The 25035-nt window shown below is 39.3% G+C and overlaps 1 protein-coding gene across 10 annotated transcripts in view; it reads right to left on the bottom strand.

Moving 5' to 3' along the window:
• LOC129178071 (protocadherin-9) overlaps positions 1–25035 on the bottom strand; it is a 237926-nt gene that overhangs the window by 54771 nt on the left and 158120 nt on the right. For 3 of the 10 annotated variants that reach the window (XM_054769812.1, XM_054769815.1, XM_054769813.1), the window contains one exon: positions 4173–4374. The exons of 2 other annotated variants lie outside the window; for them this stretch is intronic. In XM_054769812.1, the coding sequence (XP_054625787.1) occupies positions 4173–4374 (202 nt within the window). Of the gene's footprint in view, positions 1–4172; positions 4375–12935; positions 12999–25035 lie in introns of all 10 variants that reach the window. 5 more of the 10 variants (XM_054769818.1, XM_054769816.1, XM_054769820.1 and 2 more) reach the window with 2 other exon arrangements.

The following is a 25035-nucleotide window of genomic DNA, read 5'->3' as shown; positions in this document are numbered from 1 at the left end:
ATATTTGCAATAAACACAGCAGAAGTGTAAATGTGTGTAAATTATGCTTAAATTATTTCATACTGGGCACTTATGAAATAAACATTTTTTCTCATAAAATATGCCTGGTTGTAGGCCAGAATTTGTTAAAAGCGTATACCAAACTATAGCAGTTTCACTGGGTTTATTACTCCTTAATATGTTATTTCTTGGTCATGAAATGCCTAAGAGGCCTAAGGAAGTCTTCAAACTTACAGCAATTAAGCGACCTGAAGTTGCATTAGGTTTTTCTGCCCGCACAAAGTTGTAACCCAGAGCCTTCATCTTTTATCAGCAAACCACAGACATTGTGTTTTTGTTTTATTGATTAGATTCAATGGATGGGCATAGATTTAAAGGTCAGAAGGAAAGAGTTTAAACAGCAAGTCTAGCTGTTTGGTATTTAGTTTAAAAAAAAAAAAAATCTCACCACCCACCACTAATGATAACGTATCTACTGCCAATTGTTCAAATATATATACTGTACATTATATAGTATACAGTATAAATATATATACAGTATATATATATATACAGTATCCATTCATTCATTTTCTATCTCTTATCTTGTTCAGGGTGGCAGGAAAGCTGAAGTCTATCCCGGTAACTGGTTGCCAGTCAATCACAGGGCACAAAGAGGCAGACAAGCAGTCACACCTTTGGCTGCACAAAAGTCAGACGTGTGTACCACTACACCACCAGTCACGTGATATCTTAATTCAGTATCGTTAAGAAAACATCCATTCCCTCTTACAGTAGGTTTCTGCATCACTGCAACGTCAAAAGAGAACGGCACATGAGTGAAGACAGTTTTTTAGGGAATAATTAAAATAACACAACACATCATTCCGCTGTTATGTGTAAAAGAAATGAAGTGGAGAGATGCAGCATGCTGACTCATCTCTGCTTCACTGTAAATATGATTAATTATAAATGACTACAGTGTTTTTTCTACCCAGAACACAAACCACCAAGCATATTTACTTGCTCCAACGCTATACAGTATATAGTTTCCTGAACTGCAAAAACTGTTAACTTTATATATTATTATGTTACAAACGGTATTTTCAACATCAGTACAAGTCATTGGTTAAAAGTAATGTTTTTGTTGTTTGTTTTCAAATGTTCATAGGCTTTACTGTTTAAGGATTCCATATAGATACAGTAGATAGATTGTTGACAAGTCATGACTAATTAACTTAGCCCGCTGACATCAGTGTAAACAACAAAAATACATTCAAAAGTATCATAACAATACAACGTTGGGTCATGGCATACAAATACTAATTCTATTAATTCATATCTATTGCTTGCTCTGTCTGACATGCTTCCCTTTTTAAAAGCTCACCCACTCACTTGGCAACCTATTAAGGACTCTTAAGAGGCAGAAACCAATTTATAATCCGAAATCTGCAAAGCTGACCACACTTGAATTTCCATTCCATCCCTCCTGACTACCAGACGTGGTGTATGAACATACAGCATATATAAGTCTTTCTACAAGTACCATCAAAGTCATCTGTGACCTACTCACGACCATATACGGCATTTTTCAGTGTTGCCTTGGGATCACATGCTGATTGAAGCAGCCAATGACTCAGACCACCTTTTGTGCAGCTTTTGGCTCCAAGTGAGCTTTGACTCCCGTCTTGCTGACTTCTCCTAAAAGGCTCCTGACAGGGACTTGCGGCCATTTGTCGGCAGAATTCACGCCAGATAAGTGCCTCGTGGGCCGCACGGCGACCTGGCGGTTAACATGTCGGCCTCATGGTCAGGGGTTTGAATCTCCGTTAGAGCATTTCTGTGTGGAGTTTTTTCCCCAGGCGTGGGTTTTCTCAGGGGAATTCGTTTTCCCTCCCACATCCCAACAACATGCTTGTTTGGTTGAATGGAGACTCTAACTAGTCCACAGGTGCGAATTGTGAGTGTGAATGGTTGTTTGACTCCAGCTCACCCATGACCCTAATGAGAACAAAAAGTATAGAAAATGAATGAATGAATTCCTGCATTGTTAAAGCTGGGCAATAGTGCATCATGGATGGGTCCTTGGGCATTCTCTCATCCTAGGTCAAATGACCCAATCACCCCTACAAGAATGGGTCCGAAAGATATTGCTGTATTTGGAAGACTGGCTAATATGTGCGCCAACCCATGACCAAGCGGGGAACTGCTCTTGGATTAGCTCACAAAATCACTAGCCGAAATGGACATGACGGTAGATTGGCCATAGAGTAATCTGAGCACAGTCACAGGACAAGCCCAGGATTTGGTCACCATGTTCACTCATCCCTCATCACAGGGCATGGACCATAACATATCTCTTCTTCCACTTTTTCATTGAGACAGGATTCTGCCCTGTGTTGTTTCTTTGCCTCCTGGGCATGCTGTCAGCTGCCTCCAGCGTAGTTCCTCTGCTTTTTGTTTCTATGCCCATTATTTGTTGAATGATGTTCCTCGTACAAGCCTCATATAGCATTAATAGGACAAAACAAACCCCGTGACAAATTTCGGTCAGGGGAATATGCTGTTGGATATCGAATTTGACAGTTGGCCTTTTCAGATGCACAATTTTAAATGAATATAATTGTACTTATTTGGCTAAAATGTCTCCCGTCAACATTAAATTAGGGAATTATGCTTCTTAAACTAGTAATATGTACACAAAAAACAGCTTAAAGATGTTATGTTCTGTATGTTTTGTGTTCTTTTTACATAAATAACTAGAGTTTTGTTGTAATTTGTTTATCTTAGTCTCCTTTCATGTCTTCTCTGTCCACTCCTACCTCTACCACTCTACCTCATCTCATCAACTCCGCTCTTCCTGTCTTCACCTAGCATCTTCCCCAGATATCCCATGTCCTGTCATTAGTCTGTGTGGCTTTAGTCCACCCCTTTTGTTTGTTCCTCGTTGTTCATTGTCCCAGTGTCCCCTCTGTAGGCCTGGCGTGTGCTCCCTGTTATTTTGATCTTTGAGCTTCTGGGACTGGAGTGTTTCTTCAGTGCTGTTATAACAGAATGCCATTTGAGTTTTGAGACCTGCACTCCTGGCTGTATTTTCTCTGCACCTCCAATTAATCTAAAAAAATAAATAAATAGCTGAAACTCAACTTTGATTGTCCGTCACTCATTTATACATTTTATTTGTTTACCCGTTTTAGCTAAATTATTCAACTTTCTTAGGCAAAAGTGCTATACCTTATTAATAGTTCATCACAGTGGAATTAAGGACTTGTGACCACCTAAAAATCTGTACTGTTACCTGTGTGTGTATGTATGTATGTGTGTGTGTGTGTGTGTGTGTGTGTGTGTGTGTGTGTGTGTGTGTGTGTGTGTATTATTATTATGAAACAGTACATTATAGCTTTGTGTTACAGCTGACAGGACAGACTTTTCCTGTGATGAAATAGTAATAAGGTATAACATTTTTGCGCAAGAAAGTTGAATTATTTAGCTAAAACAGCTAAACAAATATAATATATAAATGACAAACTATCCTTCCCGCTTTCTAAGCACCAGATTACATATATGCACTCTCTAAGTCAATTAGCTCTACATGGTACTCACTTGACTTTGCCTGCCAACTGTAAACACATCTGCTACGAGTTTGTCAGAAGCCATGCACAGACAGTTTACTCACACTACTTGTATTTATGTGACGTTGTCTCCTCCACACTCGCAATGCAAGCTGGCACCGACCTCAGGGCGATGCGCTTGATCTCTGCGCACGCCTCACCACTTAATGATAAAATGAGAAAACTGGGTCGGAGATGTACATTCCCACCAGAAATAGTGGGAAGTTAACATCTTTAGAGGAGAACCAAGACTTCCAACTGGGAAATCATCTCTAAATAAATCCAATGAGTTTCACAAATAGGTGAAGAACCTATGGGAGGTCCAGGTTTGCTCTTGGGAGGCATGAACACATCTGGATGATTAACTGAGAAATGAATGACCTGCTCTTGAATCCACGAGCAAACCACAAATTACTCAAAATGAGATGATATCAATACCTTATATTCTTTTCTATTCAAATGTCCTTTTAATTTTCATTCTAATCACACCCACAAGTACTCTTGTTTTGTTTAACATTGCAATTTTGTGACTACCTCAGTGATTTTGAAGATGTCTGTTGGGACACAAACGATAAAACTCACCAGAGTTGGGATCGGAGTTGCCATCTGCTTCAGTCCTCTTATCAGGGGAGGCCTGCTCGTAGAAGTCGTCTTGCGCCTGCACCAGAGGGAGAGGTTGTGTGAGGAGGGAGCCACTGCCTACAGGCTCATGCTCCCCCAGACCGCTGTCACTGCAGCTCTCCTGAGAGCCGTCCGGCAGGTGAAACGTGACACGCCGCTGCGACTAGAACCAAGAGCACAGAACAGAGCCTTGCATGTTAGTGCTCTGCATTGCGCCATTTTTTAAAAATTTCTAATAGAATTATGCATGGAACTCCACAGTACTGCAGTATGTCGTATGCAGCCCTCATATTTTGGTTTTAGAATTATTAAGAAGAGTTCAGAATTTATGATTAAATACCGGGATTATGATTTTGTCAAAGGTCAAAAGAGCTTTTTCGACTCGTTGTCGGTGAGGGGAGTTAACACATGGTAAACACAGTCACGTTTCACTGCACAATGACAACCCATAAGTGCATGCAAATTACACTTCACTTGGAAAAAAAATAGCCAAGTGAAAGGTGCAAAATGTGTGAGCCCTTTATTAATGGGTAGTGCAATTAACATCAGACATAATTAATGAAGGCCATGACACTCGAGATAGTAGTGGCAGCGTGTTATTTCATGAGGCTTGCTGCTGAAATGTATTTGGTTTGTGTTGTCGGTTTGATTTGGGTTTTACAAAAACGAGTGTCTGTTCGGCGCGGGTGTCTGTTCCACAATCTGCACTTCCATGGAAGAAAGGAACGCCTTGCAGATGTTCTTTTGACGTGACTTGTAGCCTGTCAGTTGTTAGTATGCATGTGGACACACACACACACACACACACACACGCAAACACATACTCCAATGCACACAATCTTTAAAGCCGACCTGATTGAATTTCCAACTTCTAATTCCGATTGTCTTTTCCCACAGCTGTAATGACATTTTCCTCAGGCTTTTTCATAAGTCCAAACACAAGCCTCAAGCTAACCTTTCGTGGGCACAGAGAGGTTCGTGCCACATCCTTGGTGATGACAGACAGGGATGGGTTTTACGGTAATTATTGGCAAAAGCAAAGGTCACCCAATCTGCAGTCTAATGCAAATGACCTCATTATATATTTAAAATTGCTCCAAGAGCATGCGGCATTCAATTAAACAAAAAAAAGAGGACTAATAAAAGAAAAAAAAAAAAACGATGAGGAAAGGGGGGACTTGCAGACAGAGTAACACATTCAGATTTAAAATACTTGAGGATTCAATTGTGATGGATGTAACTGATGGATTAATAGATGGACAGGTGGATTTATGGAGACAGAAAGCAGGATGCAAGGAAGGGTAGCTGGACAGAAGGTTGGACACAACTTCAATATATTTGTACAATTATTTGTAATCTTCGCATGGACAACATGATGTGAAGTGAATGATGGATGGATGGATGGATGGATGGATGGATAGATATGTACTATAAATACGAGCATAAACATCATATAAACACATGATGTTTCCCTTTCTGCTAGTGCCAAACAAAATGGCCTTCAGCAGGGTAGCGCTCTAGCTCTCTCTTTCTTGGTAGCCTTCCAAGAACTTAACAAAGCAGCATTTAATTTTTGGCAGCTTTTCTACCATTGGCCGCAACTCTAAAGTTAAATATATTGTATTGGAGTATTATGCGTATTATTTGCTCGGTGTTACACACTGGTGATGATGGTGTGGTAATATTTTAAGAATAGACATTTGCGCACACCATCTTTTGATAAATGTTTCGCCATATAAGTAATTCTACATAAAAATGTATTGTGCAACTGCTTTACATGCGGTTTTTAAATTACTCATCGCTGTATACAGAGGATATGCTATTAATGCATTTGGGCATGTTTGAAGATATTTGTACTTTCTCACTTGCTGACAGTTGGTTGTAATAATATTAGCATAAGACCAGCTTAAACTCTCCCTGCTGCCAGTTTACAAGATATTATGGCTTATCACGCCTGCTAAACCTTATCATCTGCTTGTTTTTTTTTTGTTTGTTTTTTTATATAATTTGCCTGACCAAACATGCGTACACAAACACTCAGGCAAAAAGCAAATAGAAGCACTTTGCTGCCACAAGGTTATATTTCCCGCAAGCTTGCAATTTATCAGGAAAAGCACTTGTCCTTGGATGTTCCTTGCTATGCAAAATGGACAAAATTAGTGGAGAAGTCAATTCAGGCACAACAAGTCAAAATGAAGCATGAAACACTGAAGAGTCTTTGCCTCCCACAGAGAATGTGTTGCTCTAAATGTAAGGCGTGAAAGTAAATGGTTGCATTACAAATGGATATAAACTGCATCTGTTTCATTGATTTCAAGCTCGGGGTTTCATATTCCATTCAAGAAGTAACAAGTAGCCATTTAAACTAAGATTGAGTATTGTGCTTCGCAGCTAAGGCTGTGGTTAAAATTCAATAACTCAAAGACCAAAAAATGATCATGCATTGAATGGCTAGTCACTGCCCCATCCATCCACCCATTCAATTTCTACACTACCTGTCCTCATTAGGGTCATGGGGGAAGCTGGAGCCTATCCCAAATCCACACAGAGATGCCCAAATAGAGATTCAAACCTTCAGTTTTCCCACTATGCAGCCAACATGCTAACCACTAGCTCACTGTGCGTATTATACTACCACATTCATTTGAAAGGTACAGTTAGCGAGACAACAATTAAAATTCAAAAAAACAAAAACAAAACCTTATTAGATTGATTTTATGGGACAGTAGACAAAGAATGATATGTCTCCTGTCTGGGAGTTCAAGCTTCTCCTTACTTTTCCTTCTTTGCGCTCCTTGCGTTTGACCATACAGAGCACAGTATGCAAGGCAAAAACAACTTCTGTGTGGTATTTTGCTCCTGGAGAACACGGTACAATGTACCATCCGATGAGGCAGACATTTAATGAGACGCTCTAACACACACTGAGCAGAATGTAAATGCACAGACGCACACAATTGCGCACTCAGAAGAAAGAAACCTCCTCACCCCCACAAATAATCTTATCTAGCAGCAGTCTGACACCTGCAGTGAGAGAACACATCCCACGAGTCTGTTCTCACAATCACACCACTAAGGGAGATCAGTCAACCGGGAAAACAAAACTCACAAAAAGATCTCTTTCTTTTCATCCCCGAGCACTGCTCAACCTCCTCCCCCTCAAGTCCAAATGTGTTGTGCCATCTGCTGGCCGCCTTTGGAAATACACATTCTTTATAGTTAGATGGATTAAAAGGCCAAAAATATGGAAATCCACAGCGTGTTCTTGATGGTGTGTTTACTCTGTCACTCCGGAATTTGCTGATGCTGTTCAACACAGGCCGTCTTTCAATAAACCGATGTATGTCCTCTTTCTTTTTTTTTTTTTTTGGAATATAAAATTCAATGTCACAGTCTATGACCATTGTTTCATGGGCAATGCAGGCAAGATGTGATATTTTCATCAAATTAAGCCGATATCTACGGTTGACAGGCACTGCCTTCTGTCAACATGACATTTTGATTTCCTTTGGGCTCAACTATATATTGAACCACTTTCCCCGAGAGATATATGGCTCTATTTGCAAAAAAAAAATAAGCTTATCAAAGATGCAGGGGGGATTTCTTTTTCTTAATTTTTTGTCTTGAAGCAACACTAATAAATAGTGACAAATGAATCACAAACTTGCCCGTCTTGGATTTTGACTCAAACATTGACTCATTCTGCTGTGATCACCTTTCCTGTGGCAGTTTGCTGGCTTCTGCTTTTCACTATCATGTCATAGCCCTCTGATTCTGACAAATATCTGCCTTTGTCATGGTGCGTGCACGTGCGTGTGCGTGCGTGTGTGTGTCTAACAGTGGTGTGTGTTTTGTCAGTCTTTCTACAACTTGCGCATGTGATTAGGAGCACAGTCTGTGGGCCAAATGATGTTCTGCAGACAGTACAGAGAAACATGTTGTTTAAACATTTTTCTTTCATTAATTTATTTTCTAATCCAAACAATAGTTACCTTTACATTTGTTTCTAATAAAAAGTTGGCATTTATGTCATTTGCCTTTTGTACTTTGTAGATATGGAGAAACATGCATTAAGAACATGCGTACTTGCATCAAGAACAGTGTTTCTGCAGACTTGATTTTTCATCCAGTTTTCATTTTTACCGAGCTAGGGCTGTTTATCTGATTTATCTGCTTAAGGTGGAAAATGATGGTGATGAGTGCCACCCAAAAGAGTAATAAGAGTTATAAAACAAAGGTAAAGGGGATGAGATAAGCTGAATTATTGAACTATGCATCATCCTTATCCTTAGCTGTGTGAAATACCAGGCAAATATTTGATCAAAAAATCGCTTCATTCAAACCTGTTGGCCAGCTGCACTCTTTTTGGGAGACATTTTGCCCCAGTATGGCTTCTCTTTCACAGTTAATGTAATAATGTCTATTGGGCATTCAAAATCGTGTGATTGCTTGTTAGATATGATTTCTTACACTTGTATTGACTATTTCAAGGCGTACCTAAGATCTCACTTGATAAAAAATAGGATGGGCTCAAATTCCCTACAACGTAAGGTGGACATGTTGTGAATACAAGTGCAGAAAGCATCGCTTTTGCAAGAAAGGGAACTCACAAAATTGCTCAAGGTCACAAAACTGTTTAGCTGTCCAAGCACTGTTCCCATGCCTGCATGTGTGTAGATTGGTTCTTTGTGTGATGCATCCAGCAAGGAAAAACCCATTACAACCTCATTAGGGTCATTTGTGAGCTGAAGCCTATCCCAGCTGACTTAGGGCAAGAGAAGTAAGGAACATTCTGGACTGTCACCAATCACAGGGCACATACAAATAAACAACCATTCACACTCACATTCCCACCTATTGACAATTAAGAGTCTCTAATTAACCTAACATGCATGGTTTTGGATATGGGAGGATGCTAGAAAACCCACAGAGGCATGAGGAGAATATGCAAATGCCACACAGAAATGTTCCACCAGTATATCAACCCTGTTCTTGACCTAAATTAAGCATTTTCAAGCATATTAATGTTCTAAATTAACTACAATACAAATAGAATTTCAAGGCATTACAAGACGCTGATGAACTGTAGTCTACACTGGTCACTTGGTTTCAATAGTAACATGCAGCAGCCTTGATTGTCAATTTCATCCATCCATTTTCTATACCGCTTCATCCTCATTAGGGTTGCGGGGGCATGCTGGAGCCTATCCCAGGCGGGGTACACCCTGGACTGGTCGCCAGCCAATCGCAGGGCACATATAGACAAACAACCATTCACACTCACATTCATACCTATGGACAATTTAGAGTCGCCAATTAACCTCACCTGCATGTTTTTGGGAATGTGGGAGGAAGTCGGAGTACCCGGAGAAAACCCACACGCACAGGGGGAGAACATGCAAACTCCACACAGAAATGCCCAGGGGAGTATCGAACCCAGGTCTTCCCGATCACCAGGCTGTACCTGTATTGGCCAACGTGCTAACCACTAGACCACCATGCGGCCCTTATTTATTTCATATTCAATAATAATAGTCATCATCATAATAATAACACGGGCTACTGTGGTGGCCAGCTAAACTCAACTCTAAATCCCAGACGTCACTTACTGTCCACACGTCCGCAAGACATTTATTGAAACAGACAGGAGCGCATGTCTTATTTATGTCTTAAATGTGCTTATTTTCTCTGAAGAACTATGAAGATAATCTATGCAAATGTATTAATATTGAATAATACTGCGGTCGGGGCTGGAACCAATTCAACGTGATAAACGAGGGATTTGAACAGCTGTGCTTTTCCCTCCTTCCAGCATTCACATCTGTCCTTTTTCTGGTGAACTGGACGTCTCACTGCAGCTGCTTTTTCTACCTTCACTCTAAATCTGCTTTGTTGTTAAATAAAGCTGACTTCAGGTTAGTGAGAACTGCAAGATTGGAGTAGTTCAACTTGCCCTGTGCGTCTAAAGCAGTGGTTCTCAATTATTTTCTGTAATGCCCCCACTAGGGGACAGACATGCTCCCCCCCAATTTAAAATACTATTGAGAAACTGATAATATATATTTTTTTATGTGTCGTGTACAGATTGAACTCGAAACTGAAACCAGAAAAATGGAAAATGCAACCAAATGGAGAGCTGTGACGCATACAAACGTATTCAAGAGTCAAACTGCATGATATTTTTGTACATGTTGGCAGGCCTGCACTAATACTGAAAGTAGTCCCTGCCCCTCACGCCCTCCCCTGACAGTTCACCGCGCCCCCCACCACTATTTGAGAAGCACTGGTCTAAAGCAAGACTCAAGAAACCTGCCTGACTGCCACAGACCATCAGCTACAAATGTTAACCTCTTCTGATTCAGTCATTGGTACTACCGTCTGTTGGCATCCGCAACCATAAAGTGAGAGATACAGCACTTCTCTGTGTGAGACTTTCACATCGAGATGAAAGATTTGCCAGTCAGGAGACCGTTAAATACAGTGCACAGCTGGCTTGGACCCCAAGCACTGAAAAGGGACTTGACGTGTTTATGAATTATGGCCCATACGATCTGTTTGTTACACTTGGCAGTACACAGTACACCATCAAGTCCCTGCTTTATAGCAAACTACAACCACAATGCTCTTTTAATACACTTGCAAAAGACTGTTTTGAGATTAACAGTAAAACATGATTATTTCAGGGCCGCCCCAAAAATCCTGTAGATTTAACTATTAATAAACTTCAGGTATATTAGTCTGCCCTGTTTGTGAATCAAATAGGCAAAGACACACATTTGCTTAGTTGGATCTCTGTTTATTATGTGGGAATAACGGCTATTTGCACTGCAATCATTATCCAGCTTTGGGAGATCAAATGTAAATCATTCAAAATGTAAGGTCTTATTTGGTTTGGCAACTGGTTACCCAGCCTAACATGATGGAAATCACGTTTGCATATACAGCGGCAAAATTATCATTTTTCCTTTGTCTGTCTGTTTTTTCTGTCATACGTAGTTGAACAACAGATCTGGGTATCTTAAAACTGAAGGGACTCAATGGTGTACCTTTTCTTGCTCAAGACGGTTACAGTCATGGGAAAAATGATTAGACCATCCTTGTTTCTTCACTTTATTGATTCATTTTAATGAATGGTACAACTAAAGGTACGTTTGTTTGGACATATATAATGATGATAACAAATATAGCTCATAAGAGTTTAATTTAACAGCTGATATCTAGAAACTTCCATGATTTTCTTGATAATAACCAAAATCACTTCAGTTCTTTCATGAATCACTATAGCATTGTACTGCCAAAAAATGTCTCTCTTATGAGCTATTTTTGTTGTTATTGTTATATGTGTCCAAACAAAAGTACCTTTAGTTGTATCAGGCATTAAAATAAGAAGAAACTGAAGAAACAACGGCGGTCTAATATTTTTTCCATGACTACATATTTTGTTTTGTAATCAGCCAAAATAACATGATCGAATTTTTCTTACTTGATTATCGGATTCCTTGCAAGTTCTTTTTTTTCTTTTTTCTATAAAATGATAAAACCTGAAAGAGCTGAAGGCAACAGTTGTGTTATATCATGTAAGAGTCAAATATTTTTAGCACTTAAATGACACATATTGCTGAATTGAGGCACAATAGTAACGAGGGACTCACATGAGACTTTTACAGTCATAGAATTGGTTTGTCTGTTCAGAGGAAAAGAACATGCTGTATCCTACGCTGTATTCATGTTAACCCACACTGCAAAGCAGCAGATGTTTGTTTTACTTGATAATGTGAAGAAAGGGGCGTCAGAGGTGATGCCCGATGCTTCCAACTAACACCCCGGGTGGTGTGGTATCACACACATCAAACTTATATGACTGTGAAAACATTGGTGCAGTACTGCTACTGGTTTTGGAGTTCAAATAAAAGATTATCTTTAAACCAAATTGCTAGAAGTTAACCTGAGGCAGCATTAGCTGTGTCCACATGCAAAACCGTGCAAAGCCAGTCCAGTCGAACCTCGGTTAGCGTGCACCCCAGTTAGCGTGTTTTTCAGTTGACGTCAAAAGTTTACGGACCAATTTTGCCTCGGTTCTCGTACATTTCCCGGTTAGCATTCCCGGTTGTCGTGTTATCAATACACTGCCTGAGTCCAACTGTGTTCAGAACATATTTGTATCATAAAATGTCCTTGTTATCAGCCTGCTCGTCCCTTCCCGCTGCCTCATAGCCATCTTTGTCAACGATCAAGTGCTCAATCAAGGTAAAAGTGTTGTTATTTGATACATGCTATGGTATTACCGGCATGTAGCAAAGGCTAGTACATAAAGTGTGGTTTACTATAGTATTACTAAATATTACAATACACTTTTAATTGTCTATTATTACTCAACATTATATTTAATTATAGTCTAATGTAGATAACGCATCAATCCACCGAATGCCTGCACTTCAACAGTTAAAATAGATGACTAAGAAAATAAACCTGAAAATCTGCTGGGCCCTTGGACTTCACCTTACTGGCAGTTTTAACTTTGCCCACTGTAATGAAATCCTTAGAGGCTGGCATATCAATGTCATGGTCGGGTAAAAGCTGAGGTAAAATAAATTATACCGGTACAGTGATGCTTAATCATTTCTGCATATGGTCTCCAGAGGGGCTGAGATCATATAAGACCAACTCTTCATGCCTACATCTTGTTACAGAAGCCTTCATTTGGGTAAGCAGATGTCAAACTACCTTAACTTGTCTTTCTCGATGCATCCCAGGGTTTAACAATGGCACCATGTTCTCTTGACACATCTGTGGAGTCACAAGTTTTAAAGCTTTGGTCAAAAATGTTCGTATATCTTCCTGCAGTTGACTCACATTTCGCCAAGAGGAAAGTTTTGGAGGATTACATAGCAGTGAACACGATTAGCTGGAAAGAGAGGCCTGCTACTGTATATATGCCACTGTTTTAAGTAAATATATAAGTTCTGTAAAATATAAAACACAGTGTATTCAATTTTCCAATTGTGTGATATACTGTACTTTAGAACAGGGGCTTTCGAACTGTCCCAACCTGGGACCCACATTTTCCAGTGGCCATTAGGTCGCGACCCAGCAAAACTGAAACATCAATACACATAATTACAGGTCCAAATTGCATTTTATAGGAATGTATTAAGGAATTTTAGTCAAGGAAATGAGAAGGAACATGACTGCATCCAAATAATGCATAAATTAAAATTAAGACCACAAAGTCCAATATTTCACTTACTTTCAATTATCTCGCAATAATCCCAAATAAAAATACGGGTTACTGTTGCTGCAGTAACCCACATCAAGCTAAAGCTCAACTCTGAACCCCGGATTTCACTTCCTGTCCGGCCACCATTCCGATACCTAAGGAACACATTTACAGCAACTATAAATATTATCTGGAACCAATAAACTGCGATAAGTGAGGGATTACTGTATATTAGATATTTTATTGTAATTTTTGTCCTAGCTGTCTGCAACCCACCAGTTGCACAGTCTGCACAATAGAGTCAACAGTGCTCATGTTCTATATTATTGATATGAAGCAACTTTGACATAATATAATAATATAATATAACATTTGCAGTGGCCGACTAAAAAAAAAAAAAAACGCATTGCTTGAGTGTGACTTTTAAATTACAACAACCTCATTAATAAACATATTATAAAATTAGTACTTTTCTGTCAATGCCTATCCAAAGTGAATGAGGGAACATCAACTCTGTAGTCTAAGTGCTTAAGGTGCAGCTAGAGCCTGAGGCAGAATGCCCTAACATCTGACAGCAGGGGGCTGCTTGCCCGTCAGTCAGCTCCCTCTTGGAGATGGTTGTTGTGCAGGTGTAGTCAACAGATAAGCTTTCTAAGTGAACCTCCCTATTTTAGATGTAATTCAAAAGAGTCTTGTACTGATGAAATTTCTTTTTATGTGTTACCTCATCAATATGTCAACAGGCAAACGTTGCTTTTCTGTCTTTCGAAAGCTATTTCAAATAACATTCAATTAATAATTAAAATACAGAGAAAAGCCATAATTCATTATTTATGTTTAGTATTGCTTACTGAGGAAACACTTTATTTAATTTTAACATGACCAAAGGCATTAATTTTCTATATTTTATATTTAAACAAAATAATAATTAGATTTTAATTAAAGGGAAACAGCACTTTTCTGGAATTTTGCCCATCATCCACAATCCCTATGAGACAAGAACACATTAAGAACATTAAAAGAATATGTAGTAACAGGCACATTCATGATAACATGGAATACTTAATATTTGGACCATTTTAAGCATTACCGGAACATCTTTCTTGGGCACACTGATTTCACAGAGCGCAAAGCAACGCTTCTTCTGTCAGCAACAACACCACAGAGAAAAAGCCCTGTGTTTGCTATAGCAGGCTGTGTGAGAGCCACCGCCGACTACTTTGGGACAAATAATGATCCAGAACCTTATCGTTTCGAGCTTGAATATACAGAGGATGAGCTACAGGTTTTAGAAGCTGAGCAGGCAAGAAAAGAGGGTGAAATGTCAGAGCAGACGTGGGCCGAGTGAGTCAAGACCGGCATGACTTGGTGGTGTAAAAGTGGAGCTTGCCAAGCCATGCTGACAGAAATCGAGTATTTCTGCTGCACTGAGTGGCACACAGTGTTACCACCAATGGAGCAGATTTGTGTATCTGGTGATGAGGACACTGCTCCAAGAGACTGCACCACAATTAACAAGAGTCGTTAACGCTACCAAACCCCCAAAAGACCAAAATACTGTAAGTATTACCATGTTATCATGAATTTGGCTGTTACTACTTGGTTACAGAATGTTTCTAAAACATTGTTGGTGGTTTTTGGATGTTTTTTAGAAGGTTTTGTAGACATAATACGTGAATAACCATTATCTGCAATGTTAGTGAAAAACTGCCAGCACAGGCGGCTATCTAGCAATCACAGAAAAGGGAATGCCATGTGTTATTGTCTCACATAGGGATTGTGGGTGAAAATTCCCAAAAAAAGCACTGTTTTCCTTTCATGCTATCGAAAAGCCAAATGACACTCTTCTGCCATTATTGATCAACTGGAAAGATGATAATTATCATACACAATAAAATGTACTTTCCTCATAATACATTCCACCTGACAGATTTTATGGTGAATAAGGGAAAGTAATTCCTACAAAAATATATAACATATATGCAATATTTTGGCATCTCGATCCTGTCAAACGCAGCTGCAAAAAAATAATCTTAGACTGAGCAAAGCATTACATTTAATTATTGTTTGTTCATCACAAACTAGTGTGGTGTCATAACTGTGGACCCATCCAGGGACAATATCTTCACTAAACACAATTTTCCCCAATGCACTGAAATAGCTGACCAAGCACCTTTATAGACCAATGTTATAAGGGGGTAATTGGACTCTGTGGAGGGATAATCACAACACATCTGGTAAGGCAAGTTCCAGCACTAAAACCCAAGTTATAAGCATTAAAACTATTGCTGACATAGCAGAAAAAAAAACTTTTCTTGTGTCAACAGGAAACGAATAAAAATATTTTAATGTAAGAAAATATCCCGTGTTTAATGTAGTGTAGGTCAAATACACTGTTCCTGACAAAAACCGCATCCATGTCACACTTGTCACTGAATATGGAGGTGTCATTCCCCCTCATTTTGCACTAAGATGTGCTCTCCCAGGCATGTAGCTTAAAATAATGTTTGCTATTCAAGAATATCCTGGAGCCAAAAATGTATCACATATCGCACACAAAAGAATTAAATAAGGGCAATAAAAAAAAACCCTGGAGAGTATGAAAACATGAGATAAATCTCAGTGGTTTTTGTAGCGCTCTACTCCCTATCCATATAATTGAACACAGACTCAAAAACAAGTGTGTGTGTATTTGCGTGTGCTCACTTGGGGTTCTTCCAAACTTCCTAAAAATCCAACTGAGACAAAGTGCTGCCTTCATATAAATAAAAAGTAATGTACTGAATATTGGTTTTTACTGTCACCATCCCTTGTTAGCCCTCTTTGATAGAACACCAATATTGGAGTGAGGAAAATGAGGATGACAGACTATCTTTAGTGGGCTGTGAGTAAGAGAGCGGGATGCAGAACGAATATTAGTTTAAAGAGATGGCAGCAATATTTAAACAATCACTCACAAAGGCAGACTGCACTCCACTGGCAGTGTGTAAACAAACTTAATGTATACAGCCTGTACCACCATGAATCTCATAACCCTCGTCAGCCCTGAAGCTCCTCTTAGCTTCCTCCGCAAGTCCAGTGGCTTATCACATAAACAATCATTGACTGCTTTGAAAGTCATCAATACCATTAGTGCAGCTTTACATATGGTAAGCCCTGCAACTCCATCATTGTAAGCCAGTGGGGGTACAACACTGCGAGGCCATAAAGTTACAAGGTTCCACAATAAAAGAAAATTGGTCCAGAGCAGTGATTTTTTTTTTTTTTTTTTGCAGAGCTCTGGTGTACATAAATTGGGAGCTGGATTACTCTGGATATTTGTAGATGTTAATTATTGAGAAGGTTTTATGTTAAGTCTTTAACATTTCATGGATTTCTGAAAATCCCTGTTAATACGTTTTGAACGTAGAATGATCTACGTAGCATCAGCAATGTGCTAGCCCGAAAAAAGCTCCTGTAACATGTCTCTTTGATTGTGAAATATATTGATATATAAAATGGTGCCTAAGGTCTTGCAGCTGAGCCAAAACATCTTAATGGATTAATTGGAAACCAACAGAGATAATTAGGCCTTTGGGGTTATATGATTCCACTCCTCTTTGCCTGTTGCCTCAGAATTGTGGTGTTGTGGATTCCTGCTGTGTCAATGAGATCATTAGCGAGAATATTGTGTCACTGTCTAATGATTATCAGCGGATAAAAGACAAAACAAAAAAAGAACAATGTTGCTGTGTTTCTCTTTATCTTATGTATACCTTGAAGAAAATTGACCTGGGAAAATAAAATCTGCTTAATTGTGCCTCAACCATTCCTACCCTGGAGACTCTGTATTGGTTTTGCTCACTGGAAGTTGCTTAGGCTGACGAAAGTAATTGCCCACCATCCTAAACAAGATTAATATTTTCTCAATTGATTAACTGACTACTGTAATCTACTGTTCATATCCACTGAATAATGACACTGCTATTAAGGCCAATCATACCGTGCCTGAGCCCACTTCACAACTAAAATACGGCACGTTTGACTAGTGTGAGTGCACTGATCACACTGAATTGAAAGGGGTAGGTTAGGACCTGCAGCATGATTCATGTACACACGCACAACATAGCTGGAATGTGATCATTTCTTGCAGTTCGTAATGAGAACCAACACATTTCATAATAGATATAAAATACAGAGACTCAAAATTATCCTATTGTCAAACGCACTCACTCATCTACGCCTAGATTTGTGTGCATACTCAGGATGTGTCATTTAATTACTACAGTTCCTCCTGCAGCTCCTCACATAAGTTATTACAGGTAGCCACCTTGTTCAAAAGCGATACCATAATTTCCAGTGTATAAGCTGCTACTTTTTTCTTGACGTTTGAACCCTGCGGCTTATTCAGCGGTGTGGCTAATTTATGATCTTGTGACATCCCCTTTACTTCAGAACTACTACATTCATTCAAATACTGTGCCCCTCACGAGTCAATGAGGAAAGGATAGCTCTTTCTTTGTTAGATCGAAGGCTAAAATCATCACACAGCAACTTAACACTCAAAAGGTACCTAAGAAATATACAAGATAAGTACCACTACGAGTTTAAAATTTAAAAAACACCATTTTAACTTATTCCCATAATGCATTATTCCCAGCACAGCAGTTCATTGGTCATGGCTGCGGGAGCTCATGAGCTCCCTCTGGTGGATTCAGGCAGCTTAATGAATCCCGGCAGTCATGGCCAATGAACTGCTCTGCTGGGAAGAAATACAGTATGGGAAACAGTAAAAATAATTGTTTTTTTTTTTATTTTAAAGAGTGTTGTGTTACTGTGTAATGATTTTAGCATTCTTTCAAAGATGACACCGTGAGTCAGACTTATGCTGAGTAATGACCTCCTGCAATTTCCAATGGGTTTATAAGCTCGTTGTGAGTTTTCTCATAGCTCATGATTGGCTCCCGTCAAAAAGCTGCCTGGTTCTCATAGACTCATGCATGCCACAATATGCCACAATAGGCTGATAGTCCAGCGTGGCTTATATCCATGTACAGTTTGTAGAAATCTGTTTTTCCTCTCTAAATTTAGTGGGCGCGTCTAAAACACCGGTGCGTGTTATACACCGGAAATAACCGTAATCACAACTCCAAAGAAAACAGGAAATATTCCTCAAAGTCGGGGAAATGTCAATAATACAGCAGAATAAAAGTGTTGGGTCGAGCAAATGGGCCGTGGCACGAACGCTGAGTGTGAGCGCAGGCCATTGGGGGCGGGAGAGCGAGGGAAAATCACTCCCAAGTCCAGCACGGTACAAACGGCCTCCTGCAGTTAAAGCGTGTGGAAGAAAAGAGTTTTGATGCACAGCAGCTTGAGTGTGAATGTTGTCTCTCAGTACTCAAACAGTAGCCAGACAAGCCATTTAAAGGGATTGGTCAAACCTTTTAACTTGACAGCCGGTATCAACACAAATGTAGCTCATATAGCAGGCTACAGTTATATGTGTGTGTTTCCCCTAAGGATAAATTATTACAGAGAGCCAGATGTGAGCTAAGTGTTAGTGAGCCAGGGCTTCGGTTGTTTGCTGTGCTCTTATTATTGGATACCAAGGTGTCCTTCTGTGAGGCTGACAGGCACTGAGTAGTAGGCCAAATTGATTGGTCTGCTCTTGCCCACCAAAATGACCTGAACTCAATTTGCTTGCGATGGCTTCAATTTCCTGGCTGGACACAATCCCCTCACTATCCCTCCCTACTCACTCTCTCTCACAGCATCCCTGTCACAGCATCCCTCATTGCTCAAGAGCTGTCGTTTAATTTCATTACTCCATTGGGGGTTTCTTGCTCTGTTACATTTCTCTTTCATTTGTCCCTTACTTTGCTTGTGTGCTTACCGTAAGGTGTAAAGGAAGACCGTTGGACCTCATTCACCAACAGTTCATATGAACGCAACTGTTCCGAAGTGCTACTTACGTCAGTGAATGTTTTTGGAAAAAGTATGTAACTCTACGTCTGAGTCATGAAACGTTTTTTTTTTCAATTGTTCACAGTAGTGGTGCGAAATCCAAGTTCAAGTAAATTGCAAGTGCCTGTCAGCTGGCCCGAATGAGAATACGTAAATACTTCCCAATTTTGCATAGAAAGACAAGAGACTACAGATGATGTTCAGAGCGGAAAGGAATGCATGCTAAGAAGATCACCGTTTCATCACAATTGTGTTTCTCATGTTGTTGAGGATTTAATTAGGACCTTCATGTTACTTGAGTGTACAATTAAGGGCAAGAAACAATCATGTAGCTCAACAATGTATGTAATCACGTGTGTAAGAATACCGAGTGCACTTTGAGTGGATAAGAACTTTGGCTGGATAAGAAAAAAGCGAATGCCACAAAGGGTTGTTTTTATGCTAATTAGATTCATCTGGAAATTGCTTCGAGGTGTAAACTGTAGTTTACGACTGGATTTACACTTCAAGTCTAAGTGCCCAATTCTGATATAGTGCCTATATCATATTTTATTCTACTTTTTATTTACATGCATTTCCAAGTGACCCATATCAAATTTCATTGTGTTTCCATTTACTAAACACTTCACACCACCCAAAACGCAGAGAAACAGCTACAGAAGTGTCGACATTGGGCAGCAGCTACACATCAGGAAACCGTGATAAAGTATCATCAAGTATCATTGGGTCCATAACACAGGACAAGATAAAACTCAACTGAACCTCAGACGTCACTTCCTGTCCTCTACACATCTGTCCACCAGCCACTATGGTCCCCTGGGAACACATTTACTGTGACATTTATTAACATATTAAATGGCTGATTTACTCTTATTATGTCTACTATATTGGATAATACGAGTGTAAGCCATCTAAATCTGCCATTACAATATACTGGTGTGACAATAACCATCGCAGGAAGTACGCTGTCCAGAAAACAAGCAACTGCTAATGTGTGAGTCTATGTTATCTTATTTATTTCTAATATGTCTTATTTTCCCTGATTATATCTACTATATTGGACAAAACAAATGTAAAGGTGACTATATGGATATTTGGTGTTCCATGTCTCGAGGGCTCTGATAATGTTAAAAAGCACATTTAGAAGAACGTAAACAGGTTTTCTATGCCATAATTGCAAAAATATTGCATTTATTAATATTGAATTCTACAAACAAGGGAAAACTGTAGGGATGACTGTATTCAATTTATAAATAAGGAATCCTACTTCGCGGAAATTCACTTATCAATGTCAGGCTCACAATGGCTGGGTATATTTGATCTGTCTACTTGTCCACTATATGATGTTGTTGCATCATACAGTAAGATACTGTACAGTACAGTAACATATGTGATTTCACATTTGAAAAAGGCCTGATTACTATGAGGATATGTGATTATTTGTATTTTATGTGTTCGTCTTTCCGGTGCCCTGATACATATCCAAATTGGGCTATATGAAAAAACATGTTCATGAAAAAAAAAAGGTTGACTTTTTCCTTGGAACAAAGTTATTGGAGTCCCATTTGTTGTTGTTGCTGGTGTTATTTTTAACCGCTGTCTGTTTCCCAGAATAGTGGCATTCATCATTTCTCTGGTTACATTTGAAACGAGAGTCAGACAGACTTGCGACTTGATCCTTATTTACCCCCTAAGAAGGGAGAAACACAAGTGGTTTCATTATTAAACTGCAGATTTTCCCTGGCCCGTGATGAAAACTTCTACAACTAACTGCAGAGGCTCCACACAGACATTCTGCCTCTCACAAAATAGGTGTAAAATAATTAGAATTCAAAAGCCTCCCATGGACAAGTGTTGTGAAGTAGCACATGTGCTAAAACACTCAAACAATGCATCTGGTCTCCATCCATCCATTTTCTATGCCGCTTATCCTCATGAGCGTCGTTAATGCTGGAGCCTATCCCAGCTGCCTTCAGGCGAGAGGCGGGGTACAGCCTGGACTGGTCACCAGCCAATCGCAGGGCAAATATAGACAAACAATCATTCACGCGCACATTCACAATGCATCTGGTCTGCCCAATGTAACTGTGATGTCCACATCAAATGTCAAAGCTCGGTTAAATAGCTGTTATATAAAAAGCTTACTGTGTGTTCAGTTTTCGGTATGAACTACCCAATTTGCGTCAGCTCAACTTTCAGTAGGAACATCTTGTGAACTCATTTAAAATGCACATAATGCCCACACGGTCAAGGGCTGATTAGAAGGAAAACAGGATCTAATGCTGGAGTCAAGTGTAGAGGTCTTTGAAGTGATTACCGCTACATGCTTTGGCCTTGCTTTTGTTGCATAAAAGATAAACATGCGGAGCCACTCAGCATATGCCAGCTTATGTCAAGTTGAGAGTTCTTACGAGCTAATATCAGAAATCCGCAGATTGTACCGAGGGTATTAACTGGCCTCAGAAATACACTACTATTGCAAGATCTTGCTCTGATTATCAACACATTTTAGATGGTCAATATCACACGCCGGAGATGGGCTGCAAGAGAAAATCCTTGACTGTTCCCCCTTTCACTTTATTAAGCTTTAATAATCTTCCCCTCCTTTAGTGAAATCCCATTATCAAGCATACAACTACAAACGTGGGGCATTCTGTCAGATAAAGCTGGGAGGAACATTACAACAATCTCGCCTCTATTTTCCCTCACTTTTGCTAATATTTGTCTCAGAGGATTCACTCCCTTCTGGGTGTATTTACTAGCAGACGTACAACCTTTTACCTCCAGGAAACAAGCGGCTGATCTATCTCATATTTTACGATGATTAATCTGGTTCAGTGTCAACCAGGAGGCATAAATGTGATACAAGCAAATTAAGGCTGCTCAGGCAGACAAACAAGCTAGGGGATTTCAAACAAATGCATCTTTTTCCCATTTAGCTTTGTGAGCCACTGCGGTATTGCTATATTAAGACTGGTTACTTAAAGCTGTTGACATGTTGTTGATGTTGCTTCCACTGCCTTCCGCTCAGGAAGCCATAACTAAAATTGTCACACTTAAATACACAGAAGATAAGCAATCATGTCCTTGTCAGGCAATGTTAAAGTTTAACACTTGTTTGTTTGTTTATTTATTTTATTAGGACAGTGCATATTAATCAACATATGATCAAAAGCACCACAGTAATTATGACAGATTTAGCTAAATTTCATCTTTTGTCCTAAGGCAGGCACCATAAAACACATACATTTACAAATAACACCACACAGAAAACACCATAAAACCATAAAAAGAAGATAAAACAAATATACAGTACATTCACAGACAACATTACACCTGTATAACTTCCAAGTACAGTTACAGTCAACATAAAACAGATTGTCAGGCAATACTTAAGCGCTTGGAGATATAAACTGGACTATTTAAATGTATTACCCCTGAACTAGTGTGTATTAAATACAGTGATCCCATGTTTATTTGATTCCAGAGCGAAATACCCTACTACATACCATTCACAGCATCTTTGAATGAGTCTTGTGAATGCGTTATATTTGTATTTTAGTTAATTCAGCCATTTTGTATTTGAAAAAGCTTCATTTAAAAAATACGTAAAAAATGTTTCAGTAGTTTTTTTTTGTTATTTTTTTACCAATCATAAGGCCGTATTCAGCCATGAAACAGCATGATTCGTTCATATATTTTTTCAAAAACATGACGGAGTGAAGCTGCAAAATTCGAACTGCGGAATTACACGGGACGACTGTTTAGGGATATTTTTTGAGAGCAGGTTTTGATAAGGTTTACCTGTGCTTATGACTTCAAGTCAACTACAGTTCCCTTACTCGAATGTTGTACAAATTCTCAAAAAAAAGTTACATAAAATAAAATAATATAAAAAAAATTCGATATGATTAAATGGCTGCCTCTCAAGAACGATCACGTCATCACGTTGTTCTCCTTATGAACACAGTGATGGATCCAGAATGTGAACAGTTCTTTGTCTATGCTGTACATAGCCTTGCATCTTTGAGCTGTTTGATCACTTAAAGCAACCTGACTTTAGCAGAGAGCGTGTTTAGTCTACAAAGACATGCTATGCCCTGTCGGAGGAGTCTGTTCTAGCGCTCTTCAAAAAGCCCAAGAGGGACAAAGCCAGGAGCTTATCCTTTGTGTATGGGGAACAAGGGATAATGCGTGCTCCTAGTGCAATGACAAGAGGGTTGCAAGCTGGATACCGATGGGTCTCCTTAGCTCCAGGGAAATTACACACAGATATAAATAAAATGCTCTGAAACACTGAATGATTGTTTTTGTTTCTCCTTTTCCATCTTTTTGACATGTTGAGATGGCTTTATAGATGCCATCACACACACAGAATAAAAGGTGTAGGTGGAAAGTGGAATATTCATCATTCTATTAAACGTATTCTAGTCTAATTACCTTTCTAGTAAAATGGCTGCCCTTAGATACTGTATATATTGTAGCTATCTATGTGTGTGAGTATAATACATGATGGGGTCAGTGAATGCCATGCATGCAGGCACGTATGAAGATACCGATACTATTTGAAAATCACTGCATTATTATATTATATATATCATGATCTGTTCTGTCTTGCGATCATTCTGGAAACGACAGAATGGTAACAAAATGTACATTTAGCTGAATAGACTTTAAAAAAAAATACGACACTGTGCAAGGTCTTGACCTGAAAGTCAGATGAATTTGGCATCTTCCCCTTTCTCTCTTGCCACACCCAATATGCGGGTAACGTTGACGTATGAGTCAGCGCTCGATGCGGCGCCTATGTCACCCGTGAGCCCACGCCAGGGTCACGATTCACTTGTCGGCCCCCTCTTCTCGAGTGCTCAGTGTGCCAAAAGGAAGTGGAAAGGGGAGTTGATTTGAAGAGATCTGTTGCTTTTTATACGGAGTCAGTATACATTTATACCCTAAGTTCCCAAAGTGGGGTACGCATACCACCAGGGGTACGCCAATTTTAATAGGGAGTACGTGAATAAAAATGCAAAACAAAATCTCCTAACACTCACAATTACGAGCAAGCCTGAACGCCTCACGGAGCAAGGAGAACGGAGCAGAAAGAAGACCGAGCATAAAGTTGTTCATTGCTCTGTGTGCATTATATGATCAAATAAGTAAGTTTGATCCTTATTTTGTACAATAAGAGTGTTTAATCTTGAATATTTCGTTTATATTTGTGTTCCAATCACCGCACGGCGCAGAATGAAAACCGGTCACTGTGAGTGTTTTCTAAAGCCACTATCAGGCTTTATCGTTGGTTGCGTGTATCAATGTACTTCAGATACTACTTTATCATGATTGTTAAACTTTCCCCTTCAATTTGGTATTAAATTAATATGCAGACTTAAACCGTAGCCGTCACGAGTGGACTTTTGAATGACTCGGTCAATACTCAACCATTTCTAACCTACGGTATATGGTGCAATATTCTTTCTTTTCAAGACACAACAATATTATACAAATATTGCTGGTCATGGTGGGATGAGTATTTCTAATAATGTAGCTGTAAAGTGGAGTAAATGAGGATCGGACTATGAATGACATTTCATCATAATGTACGTTGTAATGGGTTCTTGAATACACAATACAGTACATACAATACAGTATATATATATATATACT

This window comes from Dunckerocampus dactyliophorus, chromosome 3 (assembly GCF_027744805.1).
Source record: "Dunckerocampus dactyliophorus isolate RoL2022-P2 chromosome 3, RoL_Ddac_1.1, whole genome shotgun sequence".
Classification (NCBI taxonomy): Eukaryota; Metazoa; Chordata; class Actinopteri; order Syngnathiformes; family Syngnathidae; genus Dunckerocampus; species Dunckerocampus dactyliophorus.
This window is presented reverse-complemented; position numbering and strand designations above follow the sequence as displayed.